General features: G+C 37.2%; 1 protein-coding gene across 1 annotated transcript; it reads right to left on the bottom strand.

The window, feature by feature from the left end:
• Positions 1 to 1,638: 1,638 nt before the first annotated feature.
• Positions 1,639 to 9,779, bottom strand: LOC107718297 (kinesin light chain 1-like). Its single transcript, XM_016525319.1, has 13 exons — positions 9,507 to 9,779; positions 6,381 to 6,606; positions 6,064 to 6,294; positions 4,880 to 4,955; positions 4,135 to 4,360; positions 3,943 to 4,030; positions 3,700 to 3,801; positions 3,044 to 3,217; positions 2,841 to 2,940; positions 2,707 to 2,756; positions 2,496 to 2,626; positions 2,341 to 2,407; positions 1,639 to 1,803 (listed from the first exon to the last, which is right to left on the bottom strand). The coding sequence occupies exons 2-13, from the start codon at positions 6,588 to 6,590 to the stop codon at positions 1,639 to 1,641; spliced, it is 1,620 nt and encodes a 539-aa protein (XP_016380805.1). The 5' UTR covers positions 6,591 to 6,606; positions 9,507 to 9,779.
• Between the last annotated feature and the right edge of the window lie 6,529 nt (positions 9,780 to 16,308).

Raw genomic sequence — 16,308 nt, 5'->3', positions numbered from 1 at the left:
AAGAACATTATTTAAGTTACGCCTTCTTTTTTTGCGTGAACATTTGGGCGGCGTTATGTAAATCTTCCCACATAGTGAGGTAGAAATGTGTGGGCGTGTTAGAACGAGCCGTTTTAGGGGGGCGTGGCTGACTCTGAACTTTTATAAAGAATATCTCTTTGGATTTGAGACTTTAGTCTTTGCAACTTTACAGACCTTCTTTATGCACCAAGAGCTTGTAACACTCCAAAGAGAAAGGAAAAATTGAAATCGCATCATATGACCCCTTTAATATGGTGTTTTCTACAACAATCCCAGAAGCATTAATAAATGCTGTTCTTTAGCCAGTGTCGTTCTTTACTGTTTGAAGAGAAACATGCTGTCTCAAAAGCAGCTGTAGAGGGCACACAAGCACTAAATTAAGGGGAAACAACTGAAGGACACCAGGAGTTGGATACCAGCTATTGATTGGTCCGTATCAGCTGTCAAGCACCTAATTATCTGAAAACACTTTTCACACATTTTGATTTCAACAGAGGTAGAACAATTTTATTTGGTTCATCAGCAACATTCAGTATATAAATATATTCCCTAAGCTCATGGAATATGTAACATGATTCAACAATATATAGCATGTACAGCGGTTTAGATTATGTAACTTCTCATTGATGCCTAACCGCTCAGTAACTACATCCACCAGCTAGATTCAAGTTACATACTGTGTATTAGTACCCTGAAATTCTGCTAATATAAAATCCTGCCTATTGTTAAAAAGAACTTAAACTAAAGCAATAGCACAGCATGTGTATATATGAAGTACAACATGTGCTTGAAGTTGAAAAATCAGAAGTCCCTTATTTTATAGGCACAAGTCGTACCACAGTTGGTTGATATTAACTCAGAACCATACAAATTAGCATGTACAACAGCATATCTTACATTCATCTTGGAATGTAACATCATGGATAACAATTCGTTATGAATTTTTGAGTTAAGTGCATTTAGAAGCAATGAAGATTTAAGTGCAAATTGTTCAATTCAATATTATAATTCTTTTGCATGGTGGTGTGACGACATGGAATCTGTCACATATTGCTACAATATTCTAAGTAAACTGTTGAGGTGCAGTAACATTAGCATAATTTTTGAGAAATTTAACAGGTCAATAATGTAGCGATGAATTATGCTCACAAAATAGAGACTTTCACAACACAAGCTTCCTGTTGGTCAACGTGGCGACCAACCTGAACACGAGTGAAACCTGAGTGGGGAGCTTTTTTTGTCCTCACACGAAACTCCTGAATGCATGGATTCCTATTGTAATGACTGGATTTTGCCTGCAAGAATCTGCTGAGTGAAAAAACTGCACCCTGCTGAAGGCTGTAATATTGGATCGCCTGATTATCAAATATGGTCCTATCTTTAAAATGTAATAAATTATAAATTTCTGACATTTTATATTGCTACTGGCTTTTAAAATATGAGTAGATTGAACTGATTTTTACACATGGTAAAAAAATATTTTTGTAAAGCCAAAGTGTGCTTTCCTTTTCCAGGAGCATTTTAACAGACTGCTTTGAAGTGCGAGTCTCAGGGAGGCCTGCATTCATTGTCACATACTAGTCCTCATATTATTGTCAAATATGATCTTTGCAGTCATTACAGACCAGTCAGATGTGAGGTTGACATCTCTGCATTGCCCCAGAGTCCTGATGTCATATGGCTTGTCTGAAAGTTAGCCGTCTCACCGCTTAGAGACGCGCGGCGGGCTAAACTCTGTGTGCTGGAACTCAGACCTCGTGCGTCTGTCAGCCTCTTGGGCTTCTGAAAAGACAAAATAGAGTTCTATTATCTGTTAATCAATCTCTAACTAATTCCTGCTTACTGTAAAATTATTCACCACCCTTAAAAAGTGTAGGTTCACTAAGATTTTTTTTTTTTTAAAGAAAATATTTTTATTCAGCAAGGATACATTAAATTGATTAATAGAAAGTTCAAAAGAACCGCCTTTATTTGAAATACAAATCTTTTGTAACATTATAAATGTTTCCACAAAAAATATTAAGCAGCACAACTGTTTTCAACATTGATAATAATAAGAAATGTGTTGTGAGCACCAAATCATCATATTAGATTGATTTCTGAAGGATCATGTGACTCTGAAGACTGGAATAATGCTGCTGAAAATTCAGCTTTGCCATCAGAGATTACATTTTAAAATATATTCAAATAGAAAACATTTTAAATTATTGCACAATATCAAATTTTACTGTTTTTACTGTATCAAAATAAATGATCAAATGCAGCCTTGGTGAATATTAGATACTTGAGCAAATTTGAAAGCAAAAACCCAACACTTACCACAGCAGCCTCTTGACTCTCTTTGAGACCCACATTAAGTACATTTAGAGAATTGGCTCTCTTCATCCTGTTTCAAAATAAATGAGTAGTTAAATATACTGCTCTCTTCTACATAAAAAGTGACGAGTGCTGAACAATAAGCACAATATCATTACCCAGCAGCTCCAGGAGCTGTTTCCTGTGTTCCAACTCCTTTCAGTTTCCGAACAAGTTTTTCGCTGCTTCGTCTTATTGATTCCCGGAGCTTGGTAAACGACCCACTGCGCTTCAGACTTCCCAGACCATCCTACAGTGCACACACAGAAGAAAAAGTACATTAAAAACCTCCTCCAGCTCATAAAACACATATTTGGATCAGAAACAGACCTGTCTTGAGCTTCCCTCCTCTGTATGTATCCAAACTGGCTGTCCATCCCCTTTACAGATGTGAAAATATTAATTTACTGTTGGACAGGTATGTTTAGTAGGTCAAACTACTGTATATAGAAAATTCACTTCACCCTCCACTGAGCCAAACTCCTTCTCATGAGCACGAGTCAGAATCTCTTTATAAAGAGCCTCAGCTTGCCTGTACTTGCCCTGCTTGAGGTAACAGGAGGCCTGAAGAGCACATGAATGGTATATTTTATAGCATGCATAATATACTACTACTATCATTATTAAAACACTCGCACTTGACACGAAACTCATTTCCTATCCTGACCAGGTTATTCTTGGTCTTGGCCACGTTGGCATCGTCTGGACCCAGCTGGCTCTGGTAAATGTGCAACGCACGTTCATAGTACTGCTCCACCTCCTGGTATTTGCCCTGGTTCTGGCATAGGAGGGCTAAGTTATTCAGCTGTTTGGCTACATCAGGGTGATCTGTCCCAAGCACCTGTCAATAGACAAAGATAGGCTAGGCAAGATATTTAGACTAGGCCAGTGGTTCTCAACCTTTTTGACTCCAAGTCCACAACAATATTTAAAGGCTTCATGACTTTTCCAGTTGTTCTTGATTTACTGGATAAGGATAAAGTCATTATAAAATCATTATTACAAGATGATGATTTGCTACTCAAGAAACATTTCTTATTATTATCAATGTTGAAAACAGTTGTGCTACTTAGTATTTTTGTGCAATCCAGGATATTTTTGATGAATAGAGTTATTTGAATCCGTTTTTTTTTTACAAATGTAATGTAAAAGCCTTATGTCACTTTTGATCACTTTAATGCATCCTTGCTAAATAAATTATTTTCTTTCAAAAAGAAATCTTACTGTCCCCAAACTTTTAAACGCTAGTGTACAGGTAATCTGATTTTACAGCTGTTATAGAAAGGACACGCGGGACTACAATTCACTCTTTTGTGGCAGTACCTTTTCTCTGATCTCCAGAGCTCTTTTACACAGCGGCTCTGCCTCTTTATACTTCCCCCTTTTTCCATACAACACAGCCAGATTATTCAGAGTAGCTGCCACCTACAAACACAAACATAAACTCAAGGAAAGGGACCTAATGTATATAGATTGCATATGTGACATTATTGACTTTCCAAAGAAAAATAAATAAATAAAAACAAACTATAACAGTAACATATTACATCTTCAAACAGTACATACTGCTGGATGGTCCATGCCTAGTGTCTTCTCACGGATGGCCAATGCATCATTAAGGAGATTGGCAGCTTCCTTGTATTTGTTCTGATCCCTGTAGAGCATAATATTCATGTTATTTAATAAGATTAGAATACAGATTAATAATTATATTTACATTTAAGGCTAAATGAACGTGTGATGTTCTACAGAAGTGACCTGTACACTAAAGCCAGAATATTAAGCATGGTAGCAACATCCGGGTGGCTGTGGCCCGAGGATTTCTCCAGGTCCTCCAGAGCTTGCTTGCAGAGCGGCACGGCCACCTCATAGCGGCCCTGAGAGGCGTACTGGATCACCAGGTTGTGGAGAGTTCGGAGTCGGGCAGGGATCTCATATCCTCCCTGCTGGGCAGCAGCGGCGGCACTACTGTGCTGCTGAGACACTGCAAATACAAGAGTTGCGATGAGACACATGTGCACATGCTCCGATAGATTGACCTGTGCTGATCATGAGTTCAAACCAATCTTGTGACATTTCTCAATTTCCTGACCTCTACTCTTCTCTCAATAAAAACATATCAAAATAATCTTTAAGAAGTTCAAATTCTAGTTGTGGTTATAGTAAATCCTAACTGTGGTTGAAACCTAACACTGCCCTAAACCTTGCGTCAACTAAACCTTGCTTGCTCTAATGGCTGACATGGCAAACTCTGTAAACCAGTGATGGGCAAACTTGGCCCTTCCAGGCCACTTTCCTGCAGAGATTTGATCCAACCCTGCTATGACTCACCTGCCTGTAGCCTTCTAGTAGTCTTGAAGACAATGATTAGCTGGTTCAGGTGTGTTTGATTAGAGTTGGAGCTAACCTCTGAAGGAAAGTGGCCTGGAAGGGCCAAGTTTGCCCACCCCTGCTGTAAACAGATGTGTAAAGGAACAGCTGTGATCTGTGAGGATTGCCATACTGTGTGATTGCTCCTCTTCTTCACTAGGAAAGAGATCATCAAGGGACTCCTTCCCTGAATTAGAATCTTTATCCTCCTGTAAGAAACAAACAGCATGAACATGTCATGAGTGTACGATTTAATATTCTGAATAGCCCTTTAGACCAGTGGCTCCCAATCATCGGTTCAGGGCACACAGCACACTTCCAAGAGGGCAGGATGACTTACTTAAATTAGTAAATTATTATTAATATATTAAAATCGCATCATTCTGAACTAAATTAAAATGCTAAGAAACAGAAGAAAATCAAAATGTAAATGCAATCATTTTTCTTTTTTCTTATTTGTTTTTATTGAAGAACACAGTTCTTGAAATCACAAAATGAATCATGTTTAATTTAATACATCAATACTCCTAGATTTTGTTAATAAAAAAAGTTTAAAAACAAGCAGCTTTGTCATAATTACAATAGAAATACGGAAATATCTTTGTTTATATGGGGGTCAATTACTTTTGGTACTTTTATGTCCCAAGTGTTGATTTTTCAGATCGCTACCTTTTCTTTTTGTTATATGAAGGTCAGATTGACTTTATGTCATGCCACGCATTTATTTTTCCTCCTTATTAAATGCCATTTTGTATGGCATTGTTTTACCCTTGTGCCAAGCACAGATATGAGATAAAATATGAAAATCCATCATGAAAATATTAATTACATTACTAAATGTAAGTCTAAAAGCTATGATAATCCAAACAGAAAATAAACATAACTACACAAATAAATATAACTGATATAGATTTTACACAAATAGCAATTGTCCCACTGCTGCGCCGTCATTTCCACAACACAATTCTACACCTATAAAGTTCATTAAAAAAATGTGTGTACGTATTTATCAGAAATAAACGCAGTAAAAAATATGCCTGAGATGAAATATGACCAGATAATAAAATAAATGACAGAAAATAAAGAAAAATCAAGGTTAATGTCACTTGTGAGCAGAATATTGTTATTGTGAATCATTTCCAATCAAGATGGAATTTTGTCAAGTATTATTTAATTGTGTGCATTTAATTGTTTGCCATTTTCTTATTAAAAACAAACAAACAAAACCCCATATCTACAAAGCTAGTCTAGAACAAATGTTTAGCTTAAGAACCTAAATGTATTATCCAGATTAATGTTTTCAAGATGAACCTTTACCATAGGTGGCTCTTCGTGGTCGTACTTGCGGATGCTGCTCATGAACTGCAGGTGTCTGTTCTGCTCCTCTAAAGTAACCACTTCCTGTTCCCGCTCCTGTAGTTGCTGCTGGGCCTGGGCCAGCTCGTCCCTCAGCCACTGGTTCTCCTGGCACAACCTCCGCACCTGAGTATGCAACTTCTGCTTCTCTGCCTCCAAGGAGCCCAGGTGCGCTGACAGTGCCATCATCACCTGGATGAGCGGGAAATAGACAGCTAGGGTGAGTGGAAATGCTCTTAATGGGACAGAAAGTGAATGAAGATGACTGCGCCGCTCACTTGCGCCTCTCCTAGGCCCAGTTCAATCCTCTCCAGAGACTCTAAAATTATGTTGGTCTTCTCCTGCTCCAGGCTGCCGCTCTCGCTGGATGTCTGGCTCTGGAGCGTTTCCTGCATGCTGTCCAGCAGCGTGCGGTTCTCTCCACGCAGAGCCTCCAGCCCTGCGATCACCTGCTGGGTGCTGCATAAGATTTCCTCCCCTGACAACATGTCTGACACTCAGTCCCTAAAGAGGAAAATATGCATTTAGTATTATTTAACATGCATTCAATGTGCAAACTGAGCATGACCCCAAGGCCTTTTTCACACAGCATGCAGGAGTACATTATAACTTTCACATTAACACTATGTCTGCTGCGTAACTGTAGGTCTTATCAGAAAGTAACATGATTTCTGGGTTACTATATTGAGTATTGTGTGGACGATGCAAATGATTATTCAAAGTGTGAAATTTACATATAGTTCCAACTTTGTTATATGAGGAAACGTTTTTTTTTTTTGATCATGCACACAATAAATTGAGCAAAAATAAAGGCATTTAAAATGTTACAAACTTTCAAATAAATGCTGTTCTTTTAAACTTTTGATTCAAAGTATCATGAAACAATTCATCACGGTTTCCACAAAAAATATTAAGCAGCACATCTGTTTTCAATATTGATAATAAATGTTTCTTGAGCAGCAAATCAGCATATTAAAATGATTTCTGAAGGATCATGTGACAATGAAGACTGGAGTAATGGCTGCTGAAAATTCAGCTTTGCCATCACAGGAAAAAATTACATTTAAAATATATTAAAATCGAAAACGGTTATTTTAAATTGTCATAATATTTCACAATATTACTGTTTTTACTGTTTTCTGATCAAATAAATGCAACCTTGTTGAGCATAAGAGAATTAAGTTACTAGTTCAGCTACTGTATAAACTGCTTACTTTACTGAATCTAAAGTGGTTTGTGTGCTTGTCACTATGTTTAATTTTCAGACAAACAGATATCAGACTTTTTTCAAACAATCTGTGTAAATGGGTGTTTATGTTGCTTCTATGTCACAAAAGGTTAAACGAAAACTTCTACAGCATGTTTCCATACTTGCCCATCTATATTTTATAGTTTTTACTATATTATAAATACTATGTGCAGCATAAAAAGCCTCAGCATTCAAATTATATTTGCAGAGCACCTTCTGCTACACTTTGGCTACATAAACTTACACAGACATTATTATATTGGAAAATGTATATAGACAAACACAAACAACTACAAAAACAAACAGAAAAGGGTCACAGGTAAAATTATATCACACACAGTATAGAATATCAGAAACTGACCTTAATTCACACTAAAAGCAAGATCTCATTTGGCTGTTATTTTCTGCCAAGACATTATCCATTAATTTGACGAAAACCTTAAAACACAGTGCAATGAAGTGCAAAATTCAAAATACAGGTAAAAATTCCATCGTATTAATACAGTACATTTGTGACCTATTTTATGGATATTTTTTACAGTGTAGTTTTAAGGGAATAAGAGCAGAGACCCCTTTTAGCCTTAAGAGAGAAAAGTGAAGTGAAGCTTCTCTGCCACCCCAACAGATGAAAACAAGCAGAAGGGTTGCTAGGTAAGAATCAGTTTACAGGTAGAAACAGATATCTCTCTGGGGGAGGTACAGGACTGAGCTATAGTTTACGCCAGACTGATGAGGTCATCAACACAGGATAGATGCATTTAAGCTTAATTAATTGAGAAAATAACAAAACAATGATAAATGCATTAGATACCAGTTTGGCATGCTTAAAGGGTGGAGTGGACTAACGGTTAACTTGCATGTTTTTTTACTTGTTTCAAATTATATTTCTACATTTTGACTGTTGCTGTTGGAAAAGCTTTTCAGTTCTGATCTGTTTAAAATTACACTGAATACCCTGGCCTAGAGACTCCAGTTCAACACTTTATATTCCTATATTCCAAGTCGTCTAATTAAAAATTTCAGCGAATAACAACATAAACTTAATTCTGTTTGTTACAAAAGCTAGTGTATGGCTTCAGAAGACTTGGAATACAGAACAGCAGGAGTCACATTTTGTCATTTTGAAGCTTGACAGCTGTCAATCATTGTTTACTGTCAGTATATTGAAAAGAATGGATAAAATATCACCTAAAATCCACAAACTTCATAGAAGAAATAAAGTCATACAAATCTGGAGGTTTGGGTTGACATGAGGGTGAGTAAATAATGACAATAATGTCATCTATTTGATCTGTCAGTTGAATACTGTCGAGTCTGATGAGGCTCAATTCAGACACGTGTTGTGTAAACAAAGAATTTATATATTTGCAGATAAATATAAGAGACAAATGTATACAATTACAGAGTTATATATAATATTAGGTATCACGGAAATAAAACAGTTTAAAACAGGTTTGAATAAAATATTAATTTTGACAATTAAGCTGTCCAACCTTAAATGAATGAATATCTCTTTATAATAAACAATAACACTCTATAAGACGGGTAGTCCCCTTAAAAAGTGATTTTTAGAGATAATAATTGCAGTCCACTGAACAAACATGACTTGCACCAGATTAGCAGTTGTAACGAAGGCTAATTCAGGATAAACAAACACTGTCAACCAAACGAGAGTGTAAGTTAATAGTCCTTTAAACCGCACTGTAGAGCTGTTTATTCTCCTAGGTCATATAAAGAGACTGTTGGCCAGTGAGTGTCAACAGCTGATGTTTATTTACCTGCAGTAACTCGGAAAAGTGGCCGCGACGCGTCCCAATTTACAGCCAGACTAATTCCGACTAAAGTAACTCACATCACATCTTTATTCCCTTGATATCGTCGCGATTAATGGATGTAACAGCCAAGTAGAGCCTCGGTCGCGGACATTCATTCACCTGTTGTGGCGTCGCAGACAGGCTGAGCAGTCCACTGAACAAACATGACTTGCACCAGATTAGCAGTTGTAACGAAGGCTAATTCAGGATAAACAAACACTGTCAACCAAACGAGAGTGTAAGTTAATAGTCCTTTAAACCGCACTGTAGAGCTGTTTATTCTCCTAGGTCATATAAAGAGACTGTTGGCCAGTGAGTGTCAACAGCTGATGTTTATTTACCTGCAGTAACTCGGAAAAGTGGCCGCGACGCGTCCCAATTTACAGCCAGACTAATTCCGACTAAAGTAACTCACATCACATCTTTATTCCCTTGATATCGTCGCGATTAATGGATGTAACAGCCAAGTAGAGCCTCGGTCGCGGACATTCATTCACCTGTTGTGGCGTCGCAGACAGGCTGACTTAACAGCGTTTACCTGATCCGTCAGTTCACCTCATTTAGCGCGACTGCGCCGTGTGGAGCTCGACCTCAGGCCACCTACCTGCCGCTGCTCTGAACTGCGCCCAACCGAGCGCCATCACATCAACAAACACACGATGACTAGTTACAAATCTACTTGAATCACATATGCAATTAAAATGTTGCGCGTTCTTAATAATTTCAATTGGCTCAAATGTGTAAAAAAGACTCTAAACGATTTGGCAAAATGTAATTTTACCGTAAAATACTGTCAAATTCAGTGCTTTGTCAGTAAAATCTGTGAATTACCATATAATCTTCACTTTAATGTTTGTTAAACGAGTTTAAATATAAGCAATATGTATGGCCTACGTATTAAAAACGATATAAAATATGCTATACTGTAAATATGATAAGGAAAATAAAGGAAGTTATCATGCAAACCGGTGGCTGCATGGTTAATCTGTAAACATTAATTCATGTATGAAGTAAAAAACAAACAAAAAAAAACCTAGTATACTAAAAATGAATCAACATTATGCTGGGTTAAATAAACAACCCAATTTGATGGGTAAAATTAACCCAGCATGTGTTGTGTCCTATTTACGCAGCCTGGGTTAAAACTAACTCAAATTGGGTTGTTTTTAACCCAGTGTTTTTTAGAGTGTAATGTACATTAGCATGTTTCATTTTATGTTATTTAGTGGATTATTTCAGAGCCACGTGTGTGGTTTTCTGGCCATGTTTTATGGGCATCATGGAATTAACATGAACTCTTCATGTGCCTTTCTATTTTTCCACCTGTATTATCATCATGGATATGAGTATATTTTATAGTAAAAATCAGATTTTAGTTACAGTAGATTGTTACAGTATATTGAAATTGTATCACTAATAGATATATACAGTTATAATTTGTAAAATGTACAGGCACCAATATGCCATCCCATAATAGCCTACTGAAAACATTGGCACAGTATTTTTTAACCATACATTTATTTAATTTTTCATAAAAATTTTTTTTACAGTGAATATACTAATTGAGTGAGTCAGTTTATGTAAATATTTCAGTAATGATTCCAAAGCCTCACATTTCAAGTAACGTTTAATTAGAACAACTGCCTGCTTCATTAATGACAGCATTAGTGAGGCAGCCCACTAGTATTGTGAACATAAAGAACAAAAAATAAGAGTTGCCTACCTAGCATTTTTGGACATTATAGGTACATATGTAATGATGATAAGCCATCTAGGTAGAGTTGCTTCTTTTATCAATGCTTGGCAACAAAAACATTACACATTACTTGCTGCAAATGCAAAGTAAATGCAAATCTGTTTGTTACATCAGACAGTAACAAATCACTAGATGGACTCTGTATTGGACATGTACAGGGAGGAGTCTCTCTGTGACGCCACATTGGCATATATAAAGCTGCTTAGGGTGAGTTGGGGTAAGAGGTGGTGTTGGCAAGGGGTGTTGTCTGGGTGTGTAAAATAAGCAGCATTAGCTTTGGACCCATCAGACAGGCTTAACTTAACGAACCATGCAGAGGATGCATCTGGGAATCGTCTTTGGTTTAACATATACAGACAAAATCAGAGCGTGCAGAACTGAGAGTGAGGAAAGGGAGGGTTCTGTTGCAGAATGCAACTGAAAAAGGAAGAAAGGTGACACTGGCACACTTTGCTGCATGGAAAGAGTAAAACCAGTGTGTGATTTAGGAAGAAAAATGAGTCCAGGGATATAAAGTGGAAGAAGCGTGAAAGCAATGAAGCAACTGTGGACAGATATGTGAGACTGGAGTGATTAATGGTTCAGCTGCTAGAGGAGCCAGGGGCAGATCTACTCCCAATAAGGGCAGCTTGGCTGGGCCAGTGCAGGGCAATTTTCTCAAACAGTGAGAGAGCTAATCTATATCTCTAAATGTGATGAAACCTAAGTCAATAGAACCACTAAAACCCCCTTTTTATCTCTCTCTCTCTCTCTGTTGTCTCTGCTCAACCACACGTAACAGTTTATGTGGTATTTGTATGTCAGGACACTCCTGTCTGAAGTTGTCAGTAAGATGCAAATTCAAGATATCTATCAAATTCAGCGAGCTGTTAATTGCAATGCCTTTACAGTTATAACTCTCCAACAAAATAATTGAACAATTACATTTTTAAACTATTACCCCCAATCTTAAATATGTGGTTATAGACTTGCAAATTAGCAGTAGGGATGTACTGTTATTAAACATTCATATAATTTGAACAGATAACTCCACTAATTGTGATAATATCACTTAGTTTCACTTTGCCTTATGATAAATCACACATTCTTGGGGGAAAAAATAATTGTCAAAACATATTTTGTGGCTGCAAAAAATAGCTAATAACAGCCTTTACACAAAATAAAATATTACTATGTTCACATTTATGTGTAATAATATATAATATTATTCATTTTATATATGTAATCATATATATAATTAATATGAATAATAAATAATATTAGAATACATACTGCATATATTATTATACACTATATTAATAAAATACAATTTTAATAATATATAACAATGTATAATATATTCAGGGTGATTTTGTACTGCAAAACAGCAAGGCACTGTTTTTTTTTTCCAATAGTCAACTTGAAAAGGCCAGTGATGTAAACAACGAAATACTCATAGAGACACATATGAAAAAGGATAAACCATTATTTTTTTAAAAGTAAGAAATGTCAGAGCCAAAAGGGATTGAAACAGATGTGAGGGATGCAAAGAAAGTTTTATATAAATAAAATCCATATAGCTAGTGAAAGCATGATATCAAGCAAAAATTAAGTAATGTAATCAAGTTTTTTAATCAATTCATATATAATGCTAATAAACTCACATGTGCAAATGGTCTGATATACAAATGAAAAATAAACACTAAACAGATTTTAATATATCAATTGTGCCTATTAGCACAGTTTTTTTAATTATACTAATAGTCAATCATGAGGGAAAAAAATAATGTGTTTCCTAAGAATGAGGCACTATGTATTTGTTTTAGACAAGCATCATTCATTAAAGTATAAATGACTGAAGATGGCCAGCGGCAGGGAGGCTTTAGTCTAAGCAGAGAGGTTATGGTAGAGTAGTGTTAAGCACAGAATGCAATGAACATGTCTGCGTGAAGCCCCTCAACACCCCAGGTGACGCGCACAGCTGTTAAATCTAGCCATTATAGCTGTGCTTTCAAGGAGGAGTTCTGTAAAAGCGCATGTACAGAGTTTTGTCAATGGATGTCTGTTGGTAAGTGTATGGATTGACTGTATAGAAGTGGGATATGTAATGCTAAACAGAGCCAGCAAAGGGTCAATATGTGAATCAAATGCTTAATGACCTTTCCACTGACAGTAAAAGCAAATCAATGACAAGTTACCCAGCAGTTCATTTTCACAAAGATGTACAGACCCATACTGCTGCACTGGACAAACACACCACATGTAGGGTATTATGCATACATTTCATGCATAAATGCATTTTGATTATGGTCACAGAGGGCAGAGGCCACTGGACAGGCAGAGGGAGGGACGGACAAACGAGGGACTCATAACTGAGTCAGTGCAATTCAATCTGGCAAGATGGCATGGGGAAAGAGACAACCTTGCAACCTAGCACTAAACATAGTGCCTGTACAAAAGCCAGCTGACCAACTCTGATTTCAACGGAAGACTTTGCAGCGGATGTGTATATAGGAGCTCAGAATCTCAAGCAAAACTCAGTTTTTTATAAAATAAAAAACTATGACCTTTACAATGAGAGTAAAAGCAAAGCGTGAACATATCTGGCACCTTAGTGCTAAACCATGTGACTCAATGACAAGTTATCCAGCAATGTTTATTTTCACAAAGATTTACAGACACGTACTGCTGAACTAGAAAACAGCCCACATGTAGCGCATCATATTTGCATTTCACGTGCATAAATACATTTTGATGACGGTCAGTTATTATAAAATAAAAAAACTAAGCTAAAGGGAAAAAACTAGAATGGTATCAGGGTTACAAATTTAGCCTAAATGAATGTAATAATAATAATTATTATTATTATTATTTCAATGAATTTAGTATAAAATTTCAGTAAATTATATCAGAATTATGATATTGGTGCATGATTTTAATTGTTGGATACAGTCGAGAAAGTCAAGCCCTCTGAGGAAAGATAGGCCAAAATCACCATTTTAAGGTACAGATTAGTTTAAAACGAGTACCTTTTTATAGCAGATTCATTTTGTTAGCTAAAATAAAAAGTAATAGGACACCAATTTTTACCCCATTTGTAGAAAGTGAAATATATGAAGGTCACATATCAGCATCAGTCCCACACTTTTGTCATGGGGTCATGGTACACGTTCCACCTCTGCTTCTTATGTAAGATCAAATGGAATAAGCTAGCTGTCTGTTAAAACCGACTGTAGCACAATTACGTCTCTTGTTTCATCTGCCTGGGCCCAAGCAGCTTGATTTGCTGACTTCTAATTTGAATGGTGAGTTGGCTGGGTTATACGGTTAACTAGTGGACACCAAACACAATCTGAATACTTATGTCACATGTAAATTTGTTTAAAAGCATGTGCATCGTACAATCCTGAAATACAACAGCTATTGGGTAGCCGGAGACCGTCGTACACATTCAGTTAAATATATCTCAAAGTACTCAGTTGACTGTTGAGTTATACAACAATGTGCAGACAGGGATTGACAAGTGCAACAACCTAATGTAAAAATCTAATTTGCAAGGCATTTATTATTTGTGAGGTTCATTAACATTTACAGTCAGAGATAAAAAAGAATAATTGCTCTCAGAACCATTTTGAAGACTTAACGGAGTCAACAGAGCTTGTTAAGTGTGGCTGTATTTTTGCCACAGAGCTTTCAGAGGTCATGCCCTTACACATGGGGTTCAAAGAAGGTGCCATTATAACCCCTCTACATATCTTCTGTCCAAACAGCTGTAGACAACCCTAGATCTAATGTTTAGAAGGTTCTCAATTACAGTGCATGTAGATGTGATACTTTGGATGTAGACTCTGCAGCGGCCCCCTACCCCCTATTATTTCCTAAAAGACATATGTGTATGCTGTTATGAGATAAGGGGGTTTTCTCTGTTCATGGGGACACCCACACACCCCGTTATGCTCACTCTCTGGTGGCAACAGTGTTATGTGACTGTCCTCTCTCAGTGCTAGGCATGCTATGGTGTTGGATGCATGGCTGCTAATTTTGGAGCAGTCTGTGAGCTTGAGTTTTTTTCCTTTCCCCTTTTAGCCCTTGACTGCTCCACCAAATCCAAAGGCTGTCCTGCACTATAGTAGAAAAAACTCAATGTTTTTTTAAAATGCAGAGATTTGGTCATCACCAAAATAGGACTTTGATGTAACATTTTGATCTGTCTTTGTACTTATTTTCATATCAAGTAATCCTGAGGTAAAAACTAGAGAAACTAGTTTAGATCATATCCGTATCTACAAATGTGATCTGGTAGATCTGGCACATAAGCAGGAAGGGGATAATGGTTAAACTTGTCACATTGGGACACATAGACAGAGTGTAACTGTGAAATTGGACCCTGGGTATTAATATAGAGGTTGAGGTGTCCTCTTCCATCTTTTTGTACTGTACGTACACACACTTTCACAAACCTGTCCCTTCACTGATGTTATGGGATTTACTTTCTCCATAGGGTTCCTGAATATTCTACCCACCTGTCACATGCTCAGTCATATGCTCTTGAAGCATTTCCCAGGGAGGGAACCACTAATGAACCAATGAATGCACACTTGAGTTTTACTTATTCAAAAGAAAACTCCTTGGGATTGTAGGGTTGAATGGAATAGGTAAGAAATAGTTAGTCCTGCTCATGGATGTTTAAATTTTTGGTATAGTTCCAAGGCTGTCCGGCTGTATATATGTCCAAAGGCAGCTGTGTTCCTGTTTCTCTGCAATGAAGAATTAGTTTTATTTATATAGGACACTAGGCACACAGGTTTCAGATTGACTGCTAATACACATATTCTCTCAGGTACAACAGGCTGTCTTTACCTCAGGGACACATGATGCCTTCTCTTATGCAAAGTATAGCTTACAAGACATGGATGAAAACAGGGCCAACTACTACCTGTCACAGTCTTCAGCGGGTGTGCCCAGGAGGGCCACCAGATGACTGTGTTCTGGGAGCACATGGCTTGTGTGTGTTTGTCTGTTGCCATGTGCTCTCTCCTGTCTATTGTCTGGCCCCTCCCATCTTGTTACCTCGTTATTGTTTAAGTTGCTCCACCTGTGTCTCCCTCGTTAGCCTCCTCGTTTGGTTTCCTATTTATTCTCCTGGTGTCTGTCATCCTGTGCTGATCCGTCATTTCTCATTGTGTGTGTTTCGTGTCTGCATGTGGTGCAGCTTTAGGCCTGCCTGTCTGTTTTTCCCCCTCGGGGTGGTTTGAGTTTGTTTTTGTTTCATTTTTATTATCAAAATAAATAACCATTTCTCCTGCAATTGAGTCCTCGCTTCATCTCCCCGCACACACCGTGACACATTTATTGTAAAAAAAAAAAACGGAAAACAATAACATTGTGAAATGATATTACAATTCAAG

Source organism: Sinocyclocheilus rhinocerous, unplaced genomic scaffold, assembly GCF_001515625.1.
Source record: "Sinocyclocheilus rhinocerous isolate Xijiao unplaced genomic scaffold, SAMN03320098_v1.1 scaffold1024, whole genome shotgun sequence".
Taxonomy (NCBI): Eukaryota; Metazoa; Chordata; class Actinopteri; order Cypriniformes; family Cyprinidae; genus Sinocyclocheilus; species Sinocyclocheilus rhinocerous.
Note: the sequence above shows the minus strand (reverse complement) of the source record. Positions and strands in the feature narration are given on the sequence as shown.